The sequence below is a fragment of the Gymnoscopelus braueri genome, assembly GCF_963280865.1.
Source record: "Gymnoscopelus braueri genome assembly, chromosome: 14".
Lineage (NCBI taxonomy): Eukaryota > Metazoa > Chordata > Actinopteri > Myctophiformes > Myctophidae > Gymnoscopelus > Gymnoscopelus braueri.
Genome location: NC_137619.1, coordinates 11,864,133 through 11,888,233, shown reverse-complemented (window position 1 = coordinate 11,888,233; position 24,101 = coordinate 11,864,133). Strand labels below are relative to the sequence as shown.

At 42.6% G+C, this 24,101-nt stretch overlaps 1 protein-coding gene across 1 annotated transcript in view; it reads left to right on the top strand.

Annotated features, from left to right (window-relative positions):
* slc35f3b (solute carrier family 35 member F3b) overlaps nt 1-24,101 on the top strand; it is a 66,609-nt gene that overhangs the window by 20,183 nt on the left and 22,325 nt on the right. The window contains exons 2-3 of the mRNA XM_080449868.1: nt 17,273-17,409; nt 17,791-18,005. Of these exons, the coding sequence (XP_080305994.1) occupies nt 17,273-17,409; nt 17,791-18,005 (352 nt within the window). The remainder of the gene's footprint in view (nt 1-17,272; nt 17,410-17,790; nt 18,006-24,101) is intronic.

Below are 24,101 nucleotides of genomic sequence, written 5' to 3'. Positions count from 1 at the left end.
TTTACGGGAAAAAAATTAAGATAAGAGGTTTCTGCCCGACAGCAACAACATCGTAAAGCACTTTGCATAAAGGCGCTATATAAATGCACCGTTTACCCATGAATTCGTATTCATCAGCATATACAGTACTGCGCGTTCAGAGCATCGAACCGCAGAGACGAGCAGAGAGCATTCCTCTATGCGGTGTGTCAGTGATGGATCTGTTTGCTCCCTGAATCACTGAGCCTTGTCACTGCAGGCCGTTGTTCCTCACGCGGAGGTGTGACTTCGCACACACAAGCACCCTCCCTGATTCCTGTTTAGTAGCTGGGGTCCTGGGCAAAGCGTTATTAACCCATTAAGACCTGGAACTGTGTCATTTTTAGATTTGAGCTAAAAAGCATTATTTTACACTTTGGGCTATTCAAAAATAGCAGATATACAAGCTCATAGCGCGGCACCGAGTGCCACGCTACGAGCTTGTAGATCTGCTATTTTTGAAAATTCGTGAAAATGTGTGCAAATCTTTGAATATATATATTTTTTAAAGCGAACATTTTTAACTCAAATCTTTGCTTCTGGGGGGTCCCTGGAACAAAATATTTTGATGGGGGTCCGCGGCCAAATACATATCATTTTGGGGGTCCTTGACATGAAAAAGATTGAACACCACTGACATAGAAACATACGTTTTTCAGAATACTGTTGAGATTTAGGAGACGTGTAGAATCGGCTTCAGGTCTCAATGGGTTAACACTGACAATCACAATCAGTTTGTCATATGGTCACCTTCAGCGACGCGCGGCTCAGGCCAGGCGAGGTGAGCCTTTGCCACGCTCCGGCAAAGGCTCGCCTGCGATGATCTACGACGCTACTGTACATCGTGACTGGTGAATCACAATTTATGTTGAGGTGGTAGTGGGGGGGTTGGGGAGGTGGGGTAGGGGAATACCAAAACGCTACTCCGGTTACCGGGTAGGGTAGAAGGTAAGAGTGGAGAGGTAGGTCTGTCATGACTCACGACCTTGACATTTTTAAGGTTTTTCATACAAATCCTGTAATGGGGATTAATGATTAATTGTGTTTTTGGCTTTGCACATTGGAACATATAAATACATTACATTCATGTTTGCCTTTTAGGCTTAGTAAACAAAAAGTGCACATGGCAGATTATGACAAATAATGTGCTATAGCTATGCTATAAACAGGCCGCATATTTAACAATTGTATACTTTCAAATGAAATAAAATAATAATAGTACCATGTAGATCGGCTATTTCCACAAATTTCCAACTGATTCATTTATACAGACGAAGGGAACCGATTCTGACGGATTAGGCAAAGATGATAGCAGTAATGTCAAAAACAATTCGACCATGCGATGATGTAATAACTGTGGCAGGCCTGGGTGAGAGCGTAGAGGAGGGTTAACAGTAAGCGGGCTTCTGTGGGCCTGTCACGACCAGGCAGGCGCTGTGTGAGCGCCGTGGGCAGGCAGGCAGACAGGCAGTCAGGCAGTCAGGCAGTCAGGCAGTCGGGCAGTCGGGCAGTCGGGCAGTCGGGCAGTCGGGCAGTCAGGCAGGCAGGCAGGCAGACAGGCAGTCAGGCAGTCAGGCAGTCAGGCAGACAGGCAGTCAGGCAGGCAGTCAGGCAGTCAGGCAGTCAGGCAGTCAGGCAGTCAGTCAGGCAGACAGGCAGTCAGGCAGGCAGTCAGGCAGTCAGGCAGGCGGGACTCTATACTCTGCTGGCAGGACTGGGATTTGCAGTTATCAGCAGGAGAGATCTGCACTGCAGAAACTGAGGGGGGGGGGGGGGGGGGGGTAGAAGGAGTGCAAAGGAAGGAAGATGAGCAGCGTGAGAGCAGAGAGATAGAGAAAACACTGGGAAAATTCTGTAGTCTCTAATGAGCCACGCAAAAAAACCTCATCAGCGTCAATCTGTGTGCTTGTACTCTACACAGCAAAACTCAGAAGTGTTGTTAATCAGGAGTGTGTTGGCCACAGACCCCTATTTTGTGCCAGGGACCGCCATAAGAGAAGATTTGTGTAATTATTTTTACCAAAATGATTCCAAAATGTTCAAGATTTTTCAAAAATGTTTTCAGAAATTGCAGAGCCTTACCTCAAAGCTATATTAATAGTCAGGGGATATTAAAAAAATCTTGGAATAAATTCCTTACCAAAAAAAATCTTCACCAATGTGTTTGTAAAGGTGTCTAGCAACACATCTCACAAAGACTGAAATGCAGTTTCCCTAGGAGAATTTTTGACAGCAGCTGAAAGTTGCGGTACCCACCATTTCCCTGCATTTCCATGCAGGGGAAAAAAAATCAAATTTTAATTCTGTTTTAAGTAGCATGTGAGGGGTCAAACTAGGGTGTTTTTATGATTCTGAATCCATTGCAAGCATTTGTTTTGCACCAAAACCACTCCTTGGGCTAAAAACGGCCATAGCCATCCCTTTCCAGGTATACTTTTTGTGTAAAAAGCCCATTGAGATTGGGCTGTTTTTTGCCCAAGGAGTGGTTTTGGTGCAAAACAAATGCTTGCAATGGATTCAGAATCATAACAACACCCTAGTTTGACCCCTCACATGCTACTTAAAACAGAATTTTATTTTCTTTATTTTTTTTCCTGCATGGAAATGGTGGGTACCCCAACTTTCAGCAGCTGTCAAAAATTCTCCTAGGGAAACTGCATTTCAGTCTTTGTGAGATGTGTTACTAGACACCTTTACAAACACATTGGTGAAGATTTTTTTTGGTAAGGAATTTATTCCAAGATTGGAATTTGTTCTGCTAATATCCCCTGACTATAACTAATTTTACCGGAGACCCCCTGGAACCCCCTCAAGGACACCTGGTGTGTCCCCAGACCCCACTTTGAGAACCACTCCTGTAGTTGCTAAATGAGCCTCACGCAAACCTCATCAGCATCAATCTGAGTGCTTATTGTTGTTGTACTGTTGAGAGCTCTGTTGGTCTTGATTACAAGCCGTTCTCTACACAAAACTGTGTTAATCAGGTGTGAGTAGAAATAGACCACAGTGCAATTAACCAGTGGTGGAAGAAGTACTCCCATTTTTTACTTGAGTAAAAGTATCAATACCACCATGTAGAAAAGTCCGGTATTAAAAATACTTGAGTAAAAGTACAAAAGTGTGGCATTAAAATATACTTAAAGCACTAGTAAAAGTACTCATTGTGCAGAATGTCCCATTTCACATAAGCTGTACGTTCAAAAAAAGTTCGAAATGTACAGCATAAGAAAATCTTTTGAAAATAGCCCATATACAAGCTCACAATGCGTCGCGATGCAACGCATTGTGAGCTTGTAGATCTGCTATTTTCAAATGGCCGAAATATATATACTGTAGGGCTGAAGTGGTTAGTGTGTTTGGTAATAATAATCAAAATATACAAAGTAACTAGTAACTCAAATTGGCATAGAATTATAGTGGAGTATAAGTACAATATTTTCCTAGTGGAGTACTGTAGTATAGAAAATCGGAAATACTCAGGTAAAGTAAAAGTACCTGAAAATTGTACTTAAGTACAGTACTTGAGTAAATGTACTTTGTTACTTTCCACCACTGGGAATTAACACCTTGGATTTCGACGTGTATGTCAGGCACTTACTTTACTGTGGCTGTGAAGGAAGTAGCGCGTGCGCATCCTAAATATTTTAGCCCAGTAGCAGGGATGGACTGGGAAGTGGGAATACAGGGAGTATTCCCAGTGGGCCGGCCTGTCTGTGGGCCGGTATAAGGGCTGGTTTTTATTTATTTTTGTTGGCTGACCTTCCAGTCAACAGAGCGGAGAGAGATTGGCTGGTCTGTCAGTCTCTCATACTCAACAACAACCATAAACATTTGATTTATCGTTGCTCTAGTAAAATGTAGCCTGTTTCATAATGAACTGCCAATCAAATCTACTTGATTTGAGAGGCTACAACCTTGGACTGTATCAGCTGTGTGAGAGAGGCTGCGTGCACAATGATGCATCAGACCAGGGGTCTTCAACAAGGGGTCCGGGACCCCTAGGGGGTCCTCAGCCAGTGTTACTACAGAGGGGGTTCGCCAAATCTGTGCGTGATGGTGATGGGGAACATTAGCCGAAAATAGCAGATCTACAAGCTTTGAGCTTGTAGATCTGAGAGTATTTTCGGATAGTTGGTGTAGAGGGAAAGAGAGCAGACCAAGTACAGAGCCAAAGGGGAAGTTTACTAAGTATTGAGGGTTTAAAAGGTTAAATGTTTGAAAATACACATTAACATGAATCCAACATATTCATAGAACTCATAATGTCTGTGTGTATGAAGCTATGTATGAGATCTATGAAAAGGTTTAATCTGCAACACAATTTGTAGTGGGGGACTAGCCTGGAAACCAGACGAATCTGCCAGGGCAAACAAAAAAAAAAAAGCTCAGTGATATTAGTCCCTGCTTCATCTCTCTCTCAACAAAGGGGTCCTTGGCCTGAAAAACATTGAAGACCCCTGCATTAGACAGTCTATTAACCCTGTTAATGGATGAATTGATGCTGAAATGTAATTCTGAACTGAAATGTGATGAACACAAGGGATGATCATAGCGTTCGGTGGGCTGGTTTAGGCATTAAACGCCAGGGCTGAATTGTTTGTCCCAGTCAGCACTGAGTAGTACCGAAACCGAAACACAACTGCATGAACAACTGCAACCGATATTCTATTTAAATTGCCTCACCTGTTTGGAGCAGTGGTTCTCAACCTGTGGGTCGGGACCCCCGGGGGGGTCACAACATGACTTTCCCCAGTCAGATGACAGTAAAGTGACAATGTAAGGACTTTTAAGACCTTTTTAAGGTCTTAAAAGTCCCCAGTTCCTGTTCAAATATGATTATTTTGGGGGGTCCCCTGTTCAAATATGATTATTTTCAGAGGTCGCGGCCTGAAAAGGTTGAGAACCACTGGTTTAGAGCACCTCTCCATATGCATATTGGATACGTTGGTATCAACACACAGTACCATTCTGTACCTTCTGTGAGCTGACGGACAGGGATGAAGAGATACAAGTCAGGCTAACAAAGAGAAGCGATAATATGGCTGTCAGGATCACACTTTAATCCTACGTGCTATCAAGAGGTTTTCGTCTTCCTGAACCCCTTATTTGTGCTCTCCGTCCATCTCTGTAGCTGGTATGGGATGTATTAAGTAAGGTTTCATTTGATGTTAAACTAACAAGAATGCATGTTTCTTATATAGGCTATACCTAAAGCTTACATTGGATGCTATTGTTGCACTAAAAGTATAGTTTCATATTCATATTGTTGTAGAAAAGAGTCAACCTAGTCAGAAACAGCAACCCTCCCCCTGGCTTATTCCCATTGATTGGCTCCACCCACCTCACCTGTCACCTCACCTGTCTTCACTTCCAACTCATTAGAGGCCTGCTATAAATACTGCTTGAGTGCCTGTCCCTCCTTCATTGTTTGTCAGCAGCAGCAGCAGCAACAACCCCTCTGTCGTGGGGCCAGCAGGCCTTGGTTATGCGTCAATGAATAAAAAAGCATAACCGTGAAGCCGCATCACCTCCTTGCTCAATCAATCATGTGTGTGTGCAACGGAAATAAAATGGCTTAAACGGAAATCACTTGTCCAACATTCTTGCCGATGTGCCGTGGCGATGTTACATAACCTTTAAACCAGAACTCTACCTTACAAGTGGTCCTTCGAACCGGATTCGAACATTGCCATGGCTGAAGAGGAGCCAACCGAGGGAGCTCTACCCTCTCGTCGCCCGGTCCGCCTACCTCAGCACCTGGAGGGCTTCTAAGTTGGCTATGAGAACCGAGCTACAAATACATCACGCACACATGAGCCAGAGGAAGAGCATGAAGGAGATGAAGAGGAGGAGGAGGAGGAGGAAGAGATTCCTGAGGACTGTGAAGAGGAAGATGGTGAACACCATGACGATGGCCGCGCCCTCACAAGTCAAAGCAGAGCCCAGTCACCCCCCGCAGATGATGTCATAGTACCAGCAGAAGGCAATCCAGAGCCAAGTCAAGCGGACATCATCAAACATCTCCTCGAGACAGTGAAGCAGCAAGGAATAATCCTGCAGCGCCTCATGGAGCAACAGGAAGGCTCCAGACCAGAGGGCAGCTCCCGCCGTTTAACCAGGTTACCTCCACCCCCTCCCCCCCCCCCTTCTTCCTTCAGCCCATAACCAACTAGTCCCCTCACACGATCCAGCGCCTTACCAGCCTGTGTCCCCTCATCCTTCAGCCCTTCCTTCCGCCATGCCTCCACATCGTCCAGTTCTTCACCATCAGTCGGTGTCGCCCAATCCTTCGTTTTCCCATCCTCTAACGCAATCCCATTCTCCAGTCCATCAGCCTGTGTCTACAGCACCCCCCACTGGTCGATCCAGGCACTTCAGGTCAGTTGAGGCACCCAAATTCCCAGACTTGACTAAAGAGGATGAGGTGCAATACCGGATGTTGCGAATGGCACTCAACAACTTGCTTGACCCGGAAGAAACCGAGGAATTCAAGTTCCATGTCCTTCTTGACCACCTTAAGGTGGACCAGGCCAGACGCCTGGCCTTGGCACACTCCTATGCCCGCCAGCCATTCACTGAAGCTTTGAGAGCCCTTGATGATCGTTATGGCCGGCCCCGTCAGTTGGCACTCAAAGAGCTAAAAACCATAATGGCTCTCCCCCCTGTACGTTCTGGAGATGGTCATGCCCTTGATGACTTTGCCCTACGAGTCCAAGCTCTGGTTGGGCTGTTGAAGACTATGGATGACGAAGGCGATGCCGAACTCCTCTGTGGCTCCCATGTGGATCGGCTACTGGAGAAACTCCCCAACGAACAGGTTAGCCGCTTCAAGCGTAACATGCACAGACTCAAGGTAGATGCCTCATACAACCTTACCCACCTTTCTGAGTGGCTGCAGATGGAGTCCCGTTGCCAACCGAGAAGTGACTGCCCAGGCCCAAACCCCCCTCGATCCCACAGACCACAAGCAACTACCCATTCCACGACCATATTCCATGGAGCTGACAGCAGTGGTGAGAACTTTGAACCTCAAATGCCCCCTGTGTCCCCCTGTGCCTACTGTGGCTCAACAAATCATCACATAAGCCAGTGTGCTGATTTCCAAGTCCTGAACAAAGAGCAAATCATAGAATGGATCAAGAGAAACAGGAGGTGTTGGCGCTGTGCCCGACCACATCTGGCAGCTATGTGCACACTCAAGAGAGACTGTAATACCTGCCAGAGGAGACACCTACAGGTCCTTTGTGAGATCAACAATACCTCTGATGTAAGTTCTTATCATGTAAATTCCACTGCCCAGACCCTATACCTTGATCGCCCAACTCGCACAGGTCATGTCCTCTTGAAATTAGTCAAAGTCCTCTTACGAAATGGCAGCCACACCCTGGAGACCTTTGCACTGCTGGACGACGGGTCAGAGCGAACAATCCTTCTGCCTTCCGCAGCCCAGAGACTTCAGCTTCATGGAGAACCAGAGGACTTGGCCCTCCAAACAGTAAGGCAAGGAGTGGAGAGGCTGAAGGGTGCTTGCGTCTCCTTTAAGGTGAGCTCGACCTGCAGTTCCAGGGAGTTTCAAATCAATCATGCCTTCACTGCCGATCGACTTGCTCTGTCTGAGCACACGCACCCTGTCAGTTCCCTCCAAAGGAAACATAAATACCTACGTAGACTGCCACTGTCACCAATGCACAAGGTCACCCCACTACTTCTGATTGGTTCAGATAATATCAACCTGATCTCACCTATTGCCCCAGTGCGTTTTGGCCCATCAGGAGCACCAGCAGCAGTTAAGACTCGTCTTGGCTGGACACTGCAAGGTCCAACCAGGTACACTGAACCTCACCCCTCTGCTGCCAAGTGCTTTCATATCAGCAATGCCCCTCCATCTATCCAGGCGGTTCCACATCAAATGGAGACCCAGCAGCCAAGCAAAGACACTCAATCCCTTTACCATGCTGACACCTGGCCCCAAGCCCTGGATGGCCCTAACCCAGACGTGAGTGGCCATCAGTTCGAGATCAAGCCCTTCTGTGAAGAAGTTGCGACCATCAGGTCTGTTCCATATTCCAGCCATTGCCGACCTAACCTGGCCCTCCGTGATGATTCAGTCCAGCTGAAACATTCTCCTGATGCTGACATAACCCCCACTGCAGCTGATCATCTTCCGGCCGATATGGGAATCCTGAGACGGGCACAGAGGGATGCCATTGGAGAAGACCTCATCCATCTCAAGGCTCAGAGACCCCTACCATCGACCAGTCACTTACTCAACCCTAACCAAGTAGTTGTCCCCAGCATCACAGACCCTGACCCTGTGAGCCAAAATTTGTTCTTCATGGGGCGGCGGGACCCCTCTCTGCTTTGGTGTCATCTGTGCTCTGAACTCCTCAGCCGCTGGCACTACTTCCATGTGCACCCAGTTTCCCTGCCTGAAATCCCTAACGACCCCCAACTCACTCTTCCTAGTATGACTCTTGGAAGTTTCAAATGCTTACAGTATTTGGGGGCGGCTGTAGAAAAGAGTCAACCTAGTCAGAAACAGCAACCCTCCCCCTGGCTTATTCCCATTGATTGGCTCCACCCACCTCACCTGTCACCTCACCTGTCTTCACTTCCAACTCATTAGAGGCCTGCTATAAATACTGCTTGAGTGCCTGTCCCTCCTTCATTGTTTGTCAGCAGCAGCAGCAGCAACAACCCCTCTGTCGTGGGGCCAGCAGGCCTTGGTTATGCGTCAATGAATAAAAAAGCATAACCGTGAAGCCGCATCACCTCCTTGCTCAATCAATCATGTGTGTGTGCAACGGAAATAAAATGGCTTAAACGGAAATCACTTGTCCAACATTCTTGCCGATGTGCCGTGGCGATGTTACATAACCTTTAAACCAGAACTCTACCTTACAATTGTAGTCTTGGAAAATAATAAATAATTGAAAAACGCAATTCAAAGAAAACTTGAAGTATAACATTCTCCATGTTATATTTATATTTGTTTCGATAGATGCTAGGTTACTGTGCAGATACACAGTACAGTATGTTGGACTTGTTCCCATGTTTTTTGTTACCTACATTAGTTTTTCTTGGCCACAAGAATATTATATATTATGTTCATTGTTTACCTGGTATTTCTTCAAGGCACTACATTGTTCTCTCTGCACTGTATTTATGTGATTTACCTCGCACTTTTAAGTCGCTTTGGATTAGAGCGTCTGCTAAATGCCTAAATAGTAAATAATAAATTGTATTTGCTTCCATATTATGGTAGCAAGGGCTATAATTATAGGCAATTGAATTGGGCTTATCGCTGAAGTCACCATTCCTGCCCTAAAGTACAAAGGCAATGTTTTAAAGGAGTTTTATCATGACAGCATTTAATTTGCATTACAACAATCATACCTGCAACTGCACTTCCAATCTATACTACCCACTTATTCTGTACTGTATGTACTGAGATACGGGGTAAATTCTGATATAATTGCATGTAATTCTTCCGTTTCATGTAGTCTAGGCTAAGCAATTGACCCTATTGGAGAGTTAACCTTGACGGTTGAGTTTTTATTATGGAATCATTCAGTCGTTGGCGTGTGAACCACTTCATTAGCGGAGGATCCCTTCTCCCACTCAACCACTCACTCAACCGACTCCAGCTCTCCTCTCACGCACACATGAATTCAGCAGCCTGCGTGTTCGTGGCACTCCGTCAGTATACTCAAGCACCGGCAGTCATGGTCGATACTGTACCATTTGTCAGCATCAACCAAAGTGTAAAGAAGCACATTACCACTAGATCACATTACTAAATGCTCCAGAGAGTGACAAACGTGTGTGGCCACACACTATACATGTTGCTACATGATATTTCATCTAAAGTAGGTACAGTCTTCGGTGCATAGACTGTAAAAAAATAAATGTCTTTATGGCATTGGTTCTCAAAGTGGGGTCCGGGGACCCCCAGGGGTCCTTGGGGGGAGTTCCAGGGGGTCCCCAGCAAAATAGTTAACATAGCGTCACAATCATTTTAACCACTTTATACCTTGATTATTCTAAAATAGCAGATCTACAAGCTTCTTTTTTGGGAAATCTTCTCTTCTGGGGGTCCCTTGCACAAAACATTTTCAGATGAGGTTCCGTTGCCAAAAATGCATATCAATTTGGGGGTCCTTGACATGAAAAGGTTTGAGAACCAATGATCTAAATTTGGTACAATATTCGGAGCATAGACTGTAAAAATGGAAGCCAGTGGACAGTATGACAGGAAACTTCACGGCAGTATGGTTAATGTTGCTGTGACACTTCCGTTAGCCGCGTGGACGCGCGCCAGGGAATGAAAGTGCTTAGCTGGGTTCCGATGGCTCCCGGGGAGCTGATTGGCCCGGCCCGTCACTGCATTTGGAAGATTAAACTGTGGTGCAGTACGGAGCCGCTGGGCTGGCCACGGCCACAGGATGTGGGAGAATGAGAGAAAGAAAGAAAAGGTCCACGAAGGACAAACTGGGCGGCGCTGGCCAGAAATGACCTTCAAATCCAGAGAACGACACTTTGAGAGCTCAGAATAGAATAAGCTCAGTTCTCACCCTTGTGTGAAAAGATTTGGATAAAAATGTCTGCGTGTGTGTGTGTGTGTGTGTGTGTGTGTGTGTGTGTGTGTGTGTGTGTGACACACTGTGGCGTCTGGTCTGCCTATTCATCATTTTCATCGCAATAGCAGACAAGGGTTCTTGAATTATCTTTCACTCCCAAGGCCAAACTGTGTGATTTAGTGCTGTCAGTGAAGTTAAATGTGTGTTATTGTATCCATCACACTGAGTATTGTTTGCTTGGGACGCCAGGCATCGATATCGATGTATAAGTCTCACGATGTTAGCCTATTGTATATATTGGCCAGGGGCAGTGGCGAACGCTTGGTCTCAGAGAACATACAGGGAACAAAGAGAGACCAGTAAACAAAGGAAATGCCCCCGCTCTGCATGATGGGATAGATAGATTAGTAGAGACTAAGCATTGTATTATCTCTGAATGTGAGCCATTCAAGTTAAGGTTTCTCTCATTCTTTTGCTGTGATTTTCTGCTTTCATATGACATGAAAAAACTAAAAGACCAAAATGCTAGACGACTCAGCTCTATTCAAAACCACTTGGCATAGGCTACTATACATATTGCACTGACAATTTTTGCTTTACACGTTATGCTTTAAAGGTATAATACTATCAGCCAATCTATCAGATTGGAATGAGAATCCGAATTTTTCATCGAATGTTCCTCCCTAATATCAGTATCGGCATCGACCCCAAAGATCAGTTTAATTTTATTGGTCGGACTCTACCGGACACATACTGTATGAGGCCATACTGTAACCTCTCCAACCTCACCAGTCCCTACAGACCTGCAGTACAGTATAGACTAGTATACTGTATCATTCTGACCGATGTTTTCAGCGCTTTGCAGTCATTCACGCACAGGTTACACACAAGTGTGTATTCTTCTAGACGAAGAGGTCCATAGTGTCCCTCCCGAGTGTGTGGAGGCTCCCTAGAGAGCACAGAGGCATTAGTCTCTTCCAGGCACGAGAGTCGATAGTAATCATGGATGGAAGGTAATCTGCGGTCAGATGGGAGCACATGTCAAGGTCAGACGCAGCACCACCAGCAACACAAAGGAAGTGACTCTCTTATCAAAGAGACTGAGGCTTCATTGAGCTTGATGAGTTCTGACTTAGAGTCAGTGGTTTTCAAACTGGGTTCTGCGGACCCAAGTAGGAGGTCCCCAGAAATATGCGTTAACATAGCTTTAACATAGCATCAAAATCAGTTTTTACCACATTAACCCTATTCAGCTATTCAAAAATATCTACAATAAAAGTGTGTAGATACACAAAAATTGTGTATCTACAATATAGAAAAAAATAGAAAATTGTGTATCTACAATATGTAGATACATTTTTTTGGGGACATTATTGACACTTAAGAAAAAATGGCACAAAATATTTTCTGATGGTGGCCCTACGGCCAACACGTCAATTTGGGGGTCCTTGATAATGAAAATGAAAACAGGGACAGTAGGCTGAAAGTGTTTAAATGGTGAAGGAAGCCAGACTTACACGTACACACTATTAACCTGATGTCCCTTTGTTGAGTGTGCACTGTGCAGTAATTACAAAGGACCAGAAAGCAAGAGAAGCAGTCTAACAATCAATACAGAGTAATACACTACAAAGTCGTTGCTGTCAGGCAAAAACTCTTATCTCCATATTTTAACTTTTGATGTTTTTTCGTAATAATGCCCTACTTGATCATCAAAAGTAGCAGATCTACAAGCTCGAATTGCGGTGCGAAGCGACGCTTTCTGAGCTTGTCGATCTGCTACTTTTGCCATTTTGGAATTTGAATCCTGAACTGTTTTGGACATAATGAGGTTTCCACCCGACAGAGACGAAGTGATACATGACCTTTGAAACAATTATGTGAAAGACTTCAGTGTGTGATAGGATTGTGCACTGTGGTTAAAATGCCACGGTAGTTCAATGAAGAGATAGTGTGCAGAGTGCAGACATGTGCACATCTTGTACCTGTACTTAGGCCAGGTGCTGGATAACAAGGCAAGTATTTAAAATATCCAGACACACTGGGTCCAAGCTCCCACACAAATGTATTTAAAGTGCAGTTCATGTTAATGTATTGTCAGTCTTCATCAGGCAAAACATTGTCATGTTGGGCAGTGGGCACACATCCAATTCAACGCAGGGAGTTTTTTCTCTCACCGAGGTTCTTTGAAGTTGGTTCTATATATAGAAATCAAATATATTAGAAACAAAATGCATCAGGATTCACTTCTTTTTTTTGTCTTGATGGAAGTTACAAAGCCAAAGGAAATGCGTGATGTGAGTGATTTATACGGCTGTTACTTAACCAAACTGATAGGGGATGTTGTTTCATTTCCAATTACGTAAGGGCACCATATTCTTGTTCTGGTGCTTGCATTCAGTGTCTAAATAAAAGTGTATGTACTGTAAGGGGTATTGGCGCCATTTGTCAGCTTAGGGGCACAAAAGTGACATTTTCAGCTGCGTTGTGTTGTGTTTTATGTTGGCAGTCTCAGCTTGTCTGGAGGGTTGTTGTGTGTATGTGTTAGATAAAGGTTGTGTGATGTGCTGCCGGTTAATACATGTGTGTTATCATCCTCGGCGCACATTTTCGTTGAGGTGCAGAAAGCTGTCCGAATGAGGTAGTGCTCAGAACGTAGGCGGATTATCACACAATGGGGACCCTGGGCACAGACTTGTAAAACACCCCTCCCCCAGGAAGTACACTGACTCGCAGTCAGCACCACAATAGCAAAAAAACAATTGTCCTAAATGCCCAAAATAGGGCCGCCAGGTTGAACGTTGTTAAAAGAGCATGGAACGTCGACAACAACGCGGAAATAATGAAATATTACATGGTTGCTGTCGGGCAGAAACCTCTTAGCTCCATATTTTAACGTCTTGTGTTTATTTTTTTTAATCAACGCCCTTCTTGATCATACTGTATACAGCCGGCGTCACACAAAAGTATCAAAAGTAGCAGATCCACAAGCTCGAAACGCGGCACAAAGCGCCACGTTTCGAGCTTGTAGATCTGCTACTTTTGCTACTTTTGAATTTGAATCCTGAAAAGTAACAGTTTTGGACTTATGAGGTTTCTACCCGACAGAGACGACATGCAAAATGTTAAATAACTGCGATCAGCTCAAATAATTGTGATTTCGCGATTATGTAAGGATTGTGACATGCCTACAGATAAGCCACACACAATAAATCCACAATGTAAAACGGCTACAGTAGCCTATATATTTAAATTATTGAGTTACAGAGTCACAGTCAGCATAGATTATCAGAATGATTGGAGAAACATTATTGAGGATGTACTGTAAGTGCCATTATGTGTTGCCACTCGCAGTTATGTCATTGTCACGGCAGAGTTCGCCTTACATTGAGTCAGTGGTGGATGAATTACTCCGCTTTTTTACTTACTGTTGGTAAAAGAAGCAATACCACAATACAAAAATATAACTCTGTTACAAGTAGAAGGCCTGTATTCAAATTTGACATGAGTAATAGTACAAAAGTGTTGGCATTGTCACACTCGAAAATAGCCGTGCCACTTTGTAGCTTGTAGATCAGCTTTTTCAAAGTAAAAAATTGTCCTTGGGTGTTTTTTTTTTATTAATAATAATCAAAATCTGTAAAGCCTTCACATTAATAAATGTAAAAACTACAACTTTTGCCTCCGAGATGTAGTGGAGTAGAGGTATAAGGCATAATAAAATAGCATAATAGAGTAAAAGTCCCTCAAAATTATACAGATACAAAAAAATACAGTACTCGAGTAAATGTACTTACTGCTTCGCTACTTTCCACCGCTGTATTGGATGTCAGACCTGTCCTCTCCTGTCCTCTGTTTGGCCACAGCCTGCCACACTTGATCATGTGAAGTTCTGGTCAAATGTCTTATTGATTACGTTACGGGTCAATTAAACCGTGAAAGGAGCTATTTTGATCCACACATGGAAAGACTGGATGACCCGAGGTCACTGAACAAGTTTGAAGATTCTCATGAATGAAGGAAATTAAAGATATGAATTATGTGACGATGTATGTAACCACCCATTAATAAGTCCTGAGGCCCATTCTACAAAATGCCTTCTAAATCAGTAGTTCTCAAACTTTTTTTGTGACAAGGACCCCCAAACTATATTTATATTTGGCCGCGGACCCCCATCTGGAAAAAAAAATCTAAATTGTTCACACTTTTCAACACTTTTCAACACTTAAAAAATATATAATTAAAATAGCATATGTACAAGCTCGCAGCGTGGCACGAAGTGACGCGCTGTGAGCTTGTATATCTGCTATTTTTTAATAGCCAACGCTAAAATCAAAAATGACACAGGTGCTCTCCTGGTTTTTAATGGGATAAGAAGAGTATTCTTCTCTGTGTTCAAACTGCTCTAAAATATTTCATTGATATACAGTTTAAAATGGCTACTGTATATAAATAACACAAAACAAAAAGACCACCACTTTGCGTTTTTCACATGGATACATTGGCTACATAATTTAGTTTAGAAATCTGTAAGAAACTTATATTATTACTACTAGAAAGGCACCGGCCTACTCGGGGACCACGCAAGTCAGGAACGATATAAAATCGAGAGCGATGCACGTTGGGAATGCACACACACGCACACACATACACACACACACACACACACACACACATACACACACACACACACACACACACACACACACACACACACACACACACACACACACACACACACACACACACACAGGTTTTGCAATTCATAGATAGATGTTGTTCACCGTGGTCCTTATGAATGCATGGAGGTTATTTGTCCTTCTCCTTGTGAAGGGCCCAGAAGCAATCTGAATATTTCAAGACATTATGTACTGTATGCTGTCCTCAGTGCATGGCCTGATATTGACTTCATTTATTGTTATGGCTACAGCTTGGCTCAGTGGCACAGGCCTCTCTCTAATGTATGTGTATGAATATAGATAATAATTATGGTCCTATATCCCTGCAGTCAGACACAGAACTAAAGTAGTTTAGCACCGACCACTGTGTGTTTAATATATGTCTCCCTTTATATCATGTATTAACCCATTCAATCCGGGAACGCATACTGTGTCATTTTAGTTTTTTTTTATAGCTACAGTATAACCATTATTTTATACTTTGGGCTATTCAAAAATAGCAGATATACAAGCTCATAGCGAGCTTGTAGATTTGTGCAAATCTTTGAATATATGTATATTTTGAATGGGATTTTTTTTTTACTCAAATCTTTGCTTTTGGGGATTCTACAAATGTCTTCTAAATCCTAACAGTTTTTTCTGTTAAGATTTGCACACATTTTCACGTTTTTTTTTCTTCCAGAAATAGTAGATCTACAAGCTCATGAGCTTGTAGATCTGCTATTTTTTAACCAAAGAAACCTTAAAATGACACAGATGCGTTCCCGGATTGAATGGCTTAAACCATCATCTTAGAACATCTAAGTGTCATCTCAGACTCAGACGTTTGCATCAACAACGAATTACTCATTGATATAGAATTCCTAGAAACCGTGGAGATATATATAGTCTCATATGTTAGATCTGTCTCAGCACACAAACCCAACCCATGGAGTGGAATAAACAGACGTCTAGTGACAGAACAATTATGATAAAACAATAAATCAATATGGCTCTTAGACCTCCTAGACCCATATCGTCTCTGTCGGGTGGAAACCTTGTATGCCCAAAACTGTCACTTTTCAGGATTCAAATTCAAAAGTATCAAAAGTAGCAGATCTACAAGCTCAAAGCGTTTCGAGCTACTCATCATATCAGCTACTTTTGATGCTTTTGTGTGATGCTGTAGTATGATCAAGTAGGGGGTTAATTTACGAAAAAATAACACACAAAGTTAGAATATGGAGATAAGAGGTTTCTGCCCGACAGCAACAATATACTTTCAAAGAAAGACTTGCAGCATCTCTCATCGACTGAAGTAAGTACGATTACCCAGCAGCAAGCAAGCAATCAGAGAACAAAGGTTGTTAGATAACCTCAGTTTGTACTGTATATGTGCCTCATTGGGGCAGTGGTGTAAAGTAACTAAGTAACTTTACTCAAGTACTGTACTTAAGTACAATTTTGAGGTATCTTTGCTTTACTGTAGTATTTCCAATTTTCTGTTCTTTTACATCTACTCCACTACATCTCAGAGACAAATATTATACTTTTACTCCACTACAATTATTTGAAAACTTTAGTTACTAGTTACTTTGTATAGATTTTGAGTATTATTACAAAACATACGTTAACCACTTCAGCCCTACATACATTTTGGCCATTTGAAACTAGCCGATCTACAAGCTCACGATCGTGAGCTTGTAGATCTACTATTTTCAAAAGATTTTTATACATTTTGTACATTGGAAAACTTGTGAAACGGGACATTCTGCATGATGAGTACTTTCTACTTTTGGTACATTTTGATACCAATACTTTTGTACTTTTACTCACGTAAATTTTGATACCTGGACTTTTACGTGAAACAGAGTATTTCTACACTGCAGTATTGATACTTTTACTTAAGAAAAAAATATGTAGTACTTTTCCCAGCCCACTGCATCAGGGAGAATGTGGTGGCTGCACCAGAAGGACAGAATCTAACCTCAGTTTGTACTGTATGTGTGCCTCTAGGAGAAGACCGCATCAGGGAGAATGTGGTGGCTGCACCAGAAGGACAGACACCCTCCAGTGGGACAGCGGTGGACTCCACCACGACCAACCATCGAAGGTGTCAGACCCACTGCTGCCTCAGAGTGAACACCCTGCAGGTACAGTAGGCCTGGTACAATTAAGCGCCTGATTGCGATTTTATCTTTTGTAGATAATCGCAATTATTTTTTGCGTGATCGTCAGAATCGTTTCTATTCGTCGTCGCTGTCAGGCAGAAACCACGTATCTCCATATTTTAACTTTTTGATTTTTTTGTAAATTAACACCCTACTTGATCATACTACAGCGTCACACAAAAGTATCAAAAGTAGCAGATATACAAGCTGTAGATCTGCTACTTTTGCTACTTTTGAATTTGAATTATGCAATTATTTGTACAACAATGACTAAACTGTCATGATGGTGACTGGCAACCCTAACGTGTGTGCAGGTGCAGAAGGTCCTGTGGGGAGTGTTCATTGTGATGTGTTCATGTACAGGTGCAGAAGGTCCTGTGGGGAGTGTTCATCGTGACGTGCGTGTGCTCGTCGTGGGCCGGTGCCACGCAGCTGGCCAAGCTGACCTTCAAGCGGTACGACGCACCCTTCACCCTCACCTGGTTCGCCACCTCGTGGAACTGCCTCTTCTTCCCCCTCTACTACGTCGGCCACGCGTTCAGGAACCCCGAGAGACAGACGCCCAGGCAGAGGTTTAGGTGAGAGGACACGCACTACTTGATCATGCTACAGCGTCAGTGCGTCACACAAAGGTATCAAAAGTAGCAGATCTACAAGCGACGCATTTCGAGCTTGTAGATCTGCTGCTTTTGCTATTTTTTTATTTGAATCCTGGAAAGTAACATAATAAGGTTTCTATCCGACAGAGACGACATGCAAAATGCAAAATAATTGCTATGTCCGCTTATTATAAGCAGACTTTGGGCTTGTTTTTCTGTAAAAGTCGCTTGTAAATATTGGTAGTTGTGTTTTTTTGGGGCTTGTTTCTAAAGTGTAGTTGCTTATTTTGGGCTTGCTGTGTAATGTTGTTTAGGCCAGTGGTTCTCAAACATGTCAAGGGCCCCCAAATTAACATGTATTTGTCTGCAGACCCCCATCTGATCTTAGTTTATGCCAGGGACCCCCATACAAGATTTGTGTTCTTAGATTGTTTAAAAAATAAACCACATTTTTCACATTTCCTTCAAGAATATTTTTTAAATAGACGATCTACAAGCTCACAGCGCATTGCATGTACAGTGTATAGGTTTAAAGGGCTCATGTAGCCTATAATCGCTTCTTTTGGGCGTTTTCATAGACCTGGTTGCTCGCAATACCTGGCAACACTGTGGCTGAGTCACAACATTGGCAGTAGAGCAGGGTTCGGTTGGCTTTGGGGGATGGGGCAGTGATGTAAAGTAACTAAGTACTCAAGTACTGTACTTAGTAAGTAAAATGTTGAGGTATTTATACTTTACTTGAGTATTTCTAATTTTCAGCACTTTTACTTCTACTCCACTACATCTCAGAGGCAAATATTTGACTCCACTTATTTGACTCCAATTATTTGAAAACTTTAGTTACTAGGTTACTTTGTAGATTTTGATTATTATTACAAAACGTACATTAACTACTTTAGCCCTATATACATTTATTGTAGATCTGCTATTTTCAAAAGATTTGTATACATTTGAAGACTTCTGCATAATGAGAATTTTTAACTTTTTGTACTTTAAGGATATTTTAATACCAATACTTTTGCGCTTTTACACAAGTACATTTTGAATTACGGACTTGTACTTGTAACAGAGTATTTCTACATTGCAGTATTGATACTTTTACGTAAGTAAACATTTGGGGACCCATTCATCTGATTATACAATTTATATTTAGCAGATGCTCTTATCCAGAGCGACTTACAATAAACAAGGTAAATACAATAAGTCACATAAATAGAATGCAGAGAGAACAGTGTAGTGCCCTCGAGAAAAAGGGATACCTGGTAAACGATGAAACTAATGTGTCTAAACAACATGCTATCCAAATAACATTATTAACATGTATACTATATACTGTAGGATACCTGGTAAACAATGAATCTAGCGTCTGTCTAAATTGAGGACCCCCTTGAAAACGGAATGCTGCATGTCGACTTATCCTCTAGTTAAATTTCAAAAAAAAAATAATAACATGCTAAATCTGAATCACATTCTTAACATTTGTGGTCAAGAAAAACGAATCCATTATGAAACAAAAGACATGAGAACGAGTGACGAAGATAGTAGCCATCTATCAAATGTGGCAAGAAGGGGTGTAGAACCCTGTAAGAGAGCATCCCATTACCTTCACTACATTTCCAGTACTTTTTCTGAGTTTATGTCATTGTCAAAGTGTTTAATAGTGTTTAGAGAAGTTGTAAAAAAAAACACATTTATGTGAAACGGTTATTGTGAAAAATAGGTTCAGTGGACACTCAATATTCTACACTAGAACCTTCAGATTTATGCCTGTTGACTGGAGTCAATGACATCTCATTTTGTCATCCGTATTACAGGAGACAGGCGCACCTGTACACAATCACTACTACAGACAAAGTCGCTTACCTCGCCCCGTTCTCCACTTATGAATAGCCACTTCCTGTATGTTATTTGCTGGCTAACGCAGGCTTATCATTTAATTAAATTCAAAGGCCATTTATCAGGATATAGCAGGGAGTCTCAAGTTCGTAACAAAGTACTGTGACCACGGTCTGGAAGTCTAGAGACCGCAGCAGCGCTTCCACTGTCGGATCCGTCCATTAATTATGAGCTTTCTGACAGGGATCTTATCTCTGCTACTGTATACCTGCTGCATTCCTGTACTGTAGCACAGAGAGGAAGAGCAAGACAAACAGAGAGAGAAATGCATTGCATACTGGTAGTCAGAGTTACTGTTGGCCTTGCTCTTCTGATGCACCTCATGTCTTGGGACTGCATGCTATAAGCCGGAGTCCTCTGAGACTCCTCCTCTCCCTTCACTGTCTACAGGAATGCGCACGTGCTCGGAATCCCCAACACCCGCTTTCTGCTTTCAATCAAATTGCCCCTTGTGTGCAATGAGAAATAGTGTTTCTTTCGCTGGACAGGCCACGACAGGTGCTTGTAAATGGTTTTAAATCCAGTAAAGGTGGGCTCACACTACAAGATGATGTGGGATGTTTGAGGTTGGGGAAATAAGCCCTTCCCGACAATCGGGGGACGTTCCGTTACCAAGCCTAGCTCGGGAGCAGATATCGGGCAAGATCATATCCTCTAGTGTAACGGAGTTCAGCTCAAAGGATATAGTTCATCCCCAAAATGACTTTTTTTCCCCCAATTTAGACATGAACTCCTGGATATTTTTTGTTTTTTGTCGCATTAGTAAGCCAATAATTTGATTGGTATTGTCTTAGGAATGCGACAAAAATCTACATGAATTCAAATCTCCATGGGGTGACTAATCGATAGGAAAAAAAAAATGGGTGAACTATACCTTTAACTTAATTTGAATACACGGGGCTCCCCAAAGGTTGTGTGAGCGTGAACAAATTAAAATAGCCACTGTATGCTGACATTTTGACACTGCTTCTTGGCAGTTTCAGCATTGCTGATCCTTGTCAAATAAACATTGGTTACTTGTGACAGACAATAAGGTTGTCTTGAAGCTTAAATGACATGATGTGATATATCTTCATATAGACAATGTGACCAACAACATCATTGTTAAATGTGGTTCCAGATAGATCCCTGAGAGTCTGATGTTTGTCTCCCTCCATGATATGGCTTTCCCTCTTCACTGACTCAAATTGTACTTGTTGTAGTATTGGACTACCCTGACAGGGATAGCTTTGAGAGAGAGTCTGACAGTCTGACAATCGTCTTTATTGTCACATCACAGGTTTACAGGTGTAAAAGAAGTGGGTGAAATTATGTGTGTAGTTTCTGTGAGAAGGGAGAAGATAGAGCAGGAGAGAAAAGAAAAACACAGGATATGTAGTAGCAGGTATGTACATGATGTTTAGAACATGTTGTGTTGCCGCCATGAGGCAGATTAACCCATTAAAACCAGGAAAGCATCCGTGTCATTTTAGATTTTAACCACTTTCACTATTATTTTATAGTTTGGCCATTCAAAAATAGCAGATATACAAGCTCATAGCGAGCTTGTAGATTTTTGAAAAATTGTGAACAATTGTGACAAATCTTTAAAGACGGGGTGCCGTGATTTTCAGTGATCCCCCCCCCCCTAAAACATAATCATAATCATCATATTATGGTTGTACTAGGAGGAAGATTTTTTTCAAAAAAGTGTACAGAAATGGTTAAAATTATGTTTTTGTGTGGACACGCCTCCAGTTCATTAAGTATACCTGGTTCTCACCTTAGCACCTCCTCCACCACCTTAGCAACACCCACCTGTCCTAGTCCCTCCTCCTCCTCATGCCCACACCTGTCGTGTTATGATAATGAGGGGGAGGATATGTTTTTACTATGTCACTAAAGCGCTGTTTCTCTATTGGCACGTTTGACCCTCAAGGTTTCAGCCTCCAGGTAGAAACTCAAAATAGTCAGAGAAGACATAAAACACCATAAAAACACCACCAGGGGGCTTAATGAAGTTCTATCAACCTCATAGACACATGAAAAACAGAAAAAGTGCAAAACCATGGCACCACCTCTTTAAATATACAATGGGAAAAGTAAGTATTGAACGCATCAACTTTTTTCCCTGTAAATATATTTCCAAAGACGCTATTCACACTTTTTTACTAGACATTGGTATTAACTCAAGAAATCTACACATGTAAAAACATTACAAAAGTAAAGTCCACAAATAATTGTATGTGGTATAAAGTGGAATAGCACAGGAAAAAAGCAGTATACTTAGGCAAGGAAAGGCAATGCACCATCTAATTTCCGTAAGTAATTAGTATTTCTACCTCCTATCTGTGCAAAAAAAACATTAGCTGGGTTAGTGCAAATTGATGGGATATGAAAAGGTTGTTTTGTTACCAAGCAGCCACACAAGAAACATCTCATGATGGATAAAAGTCTCTCAAGACATTCGCAACCGGATTGTTGCTCAGCATCAGAATGGAGCTGGGTACATATTTCAAAGCATCTGAATATTCCAGTAAACACTGTTGGGGCCAATGGCACCGTTGGGATCATTGGAAGAAGCATCACTTCACCATCAAAAGGCCGCACACAGGAGCTCCTGGCAAGATTTCTGACCAGGGAGTCAGAGGGATGGTCAGAAGTGTACTCAAAGAGCCAAGGAAAGGGCTTCAAAGGATCCAAAGCACACAGCAAAGGAGACTCTCAACTGGTTTCAGAGAAAGAAAGTCAAGGTGTTAGAATGGCCCAGTCAATCACCTGACTTAAATCCGATTGAACATTTGAGGAAAGAACTAAAGAAAAGTTTCTTGAAGCTGTCATAAAAAAAGGCTTCTCCACTAAGTATTAAATTCATTTCAGTTAGTGTGTTCAATACTTTTTTCCGGTGTTATGGCACTTGATTAAACATAATTATTATTTATGGACTTGTATGTTGTGATTTATTTTCATGTGTGGATTACTTGAGTTAATGTCTGGTAGAAATATCCTATGAATTGTATATTTGGAAACATATACTGAGAAAAAAGATGACGCGTTCAATACTTATACTTTAACTCAAATCTTTGCTTCTGGGGGTCCCTGGAACAAAATATTTGGAGATAGGGGTCGGCGGCCAAATACATATGACATAAAAGGCTTGACATAAACCACTGATATAGCAACATAAGTGTTTCAGCTGTTAGGATTTAGAAGACATTTTTAGAATCGGGTCCTCCGGTCTTAATGGGTTAAAAAGGTAGGGACTGACGGACGGACGGACGGACGGACGGACTGACAGAAGGACTGACAGAAGGACTGACAGACGGACGGACGGACTGACTGACTGACAGAAGGACAGACAGATAGAGGGAGAGGATGATGAGAGAGTCATATATACAGGTTGTTGAGCTGATACACTGTTGACTTTAAGACGACGTGCTGTCCGAGCAGAGCACAGGGTGATACCTGTCATTATTCACAGTCCATCTCGGGTACAAAGCCTGCTCTGCTTTCCTCAGCACATATGTCAATTTATCATTCAAGACATGGGGCTTGGCAGAGATGGACGACTTCACATTATAGTACTCCTATGTCACAACACACACACACACACACTCACACACACACACACACACACACACACACACACACACACACACACACACACGCACACACGCACACACGCACACACGCAGACACACGCACACACACACGTACACGCACAGACACACACATGCACGATAGCAGAAATTACACCCGCTGCAGTGCAAGCGCAAGCTGTTATTGTTATCGATTTCTGGAGTATGGCCAGTTTCAGTGATGCAACCAAGATAGGCTTTGACCCGCCATTCATTTTAGGTTTGTGACCTGTTTGTAAAGTGAGCTACGTTCAGCGTGTTTTAGTGCCTACTCAGCACCCTGGACCCACATCTAAACAACGCTCATCATCCTCAGTGCACGGCAGGACAGTCTGGCTGGAGTTATGCCTGCTGTTGTTCTGCACTTATGATGATGACTCAGCGTGTTGAAAAATGTTCATGTAGACAGGCAACGTATTGGCTCTGTTGTGTTGCAGTGGTGTAAAGTTACTAAGTACATTTACTCAAGTACTGTACTTTTTGTGGTACTTTTACTTTACTGGAGTATTTCCAATTTTCAATAATTTTACTTTTACTCCACTACATCTCAGAGGCAAATATT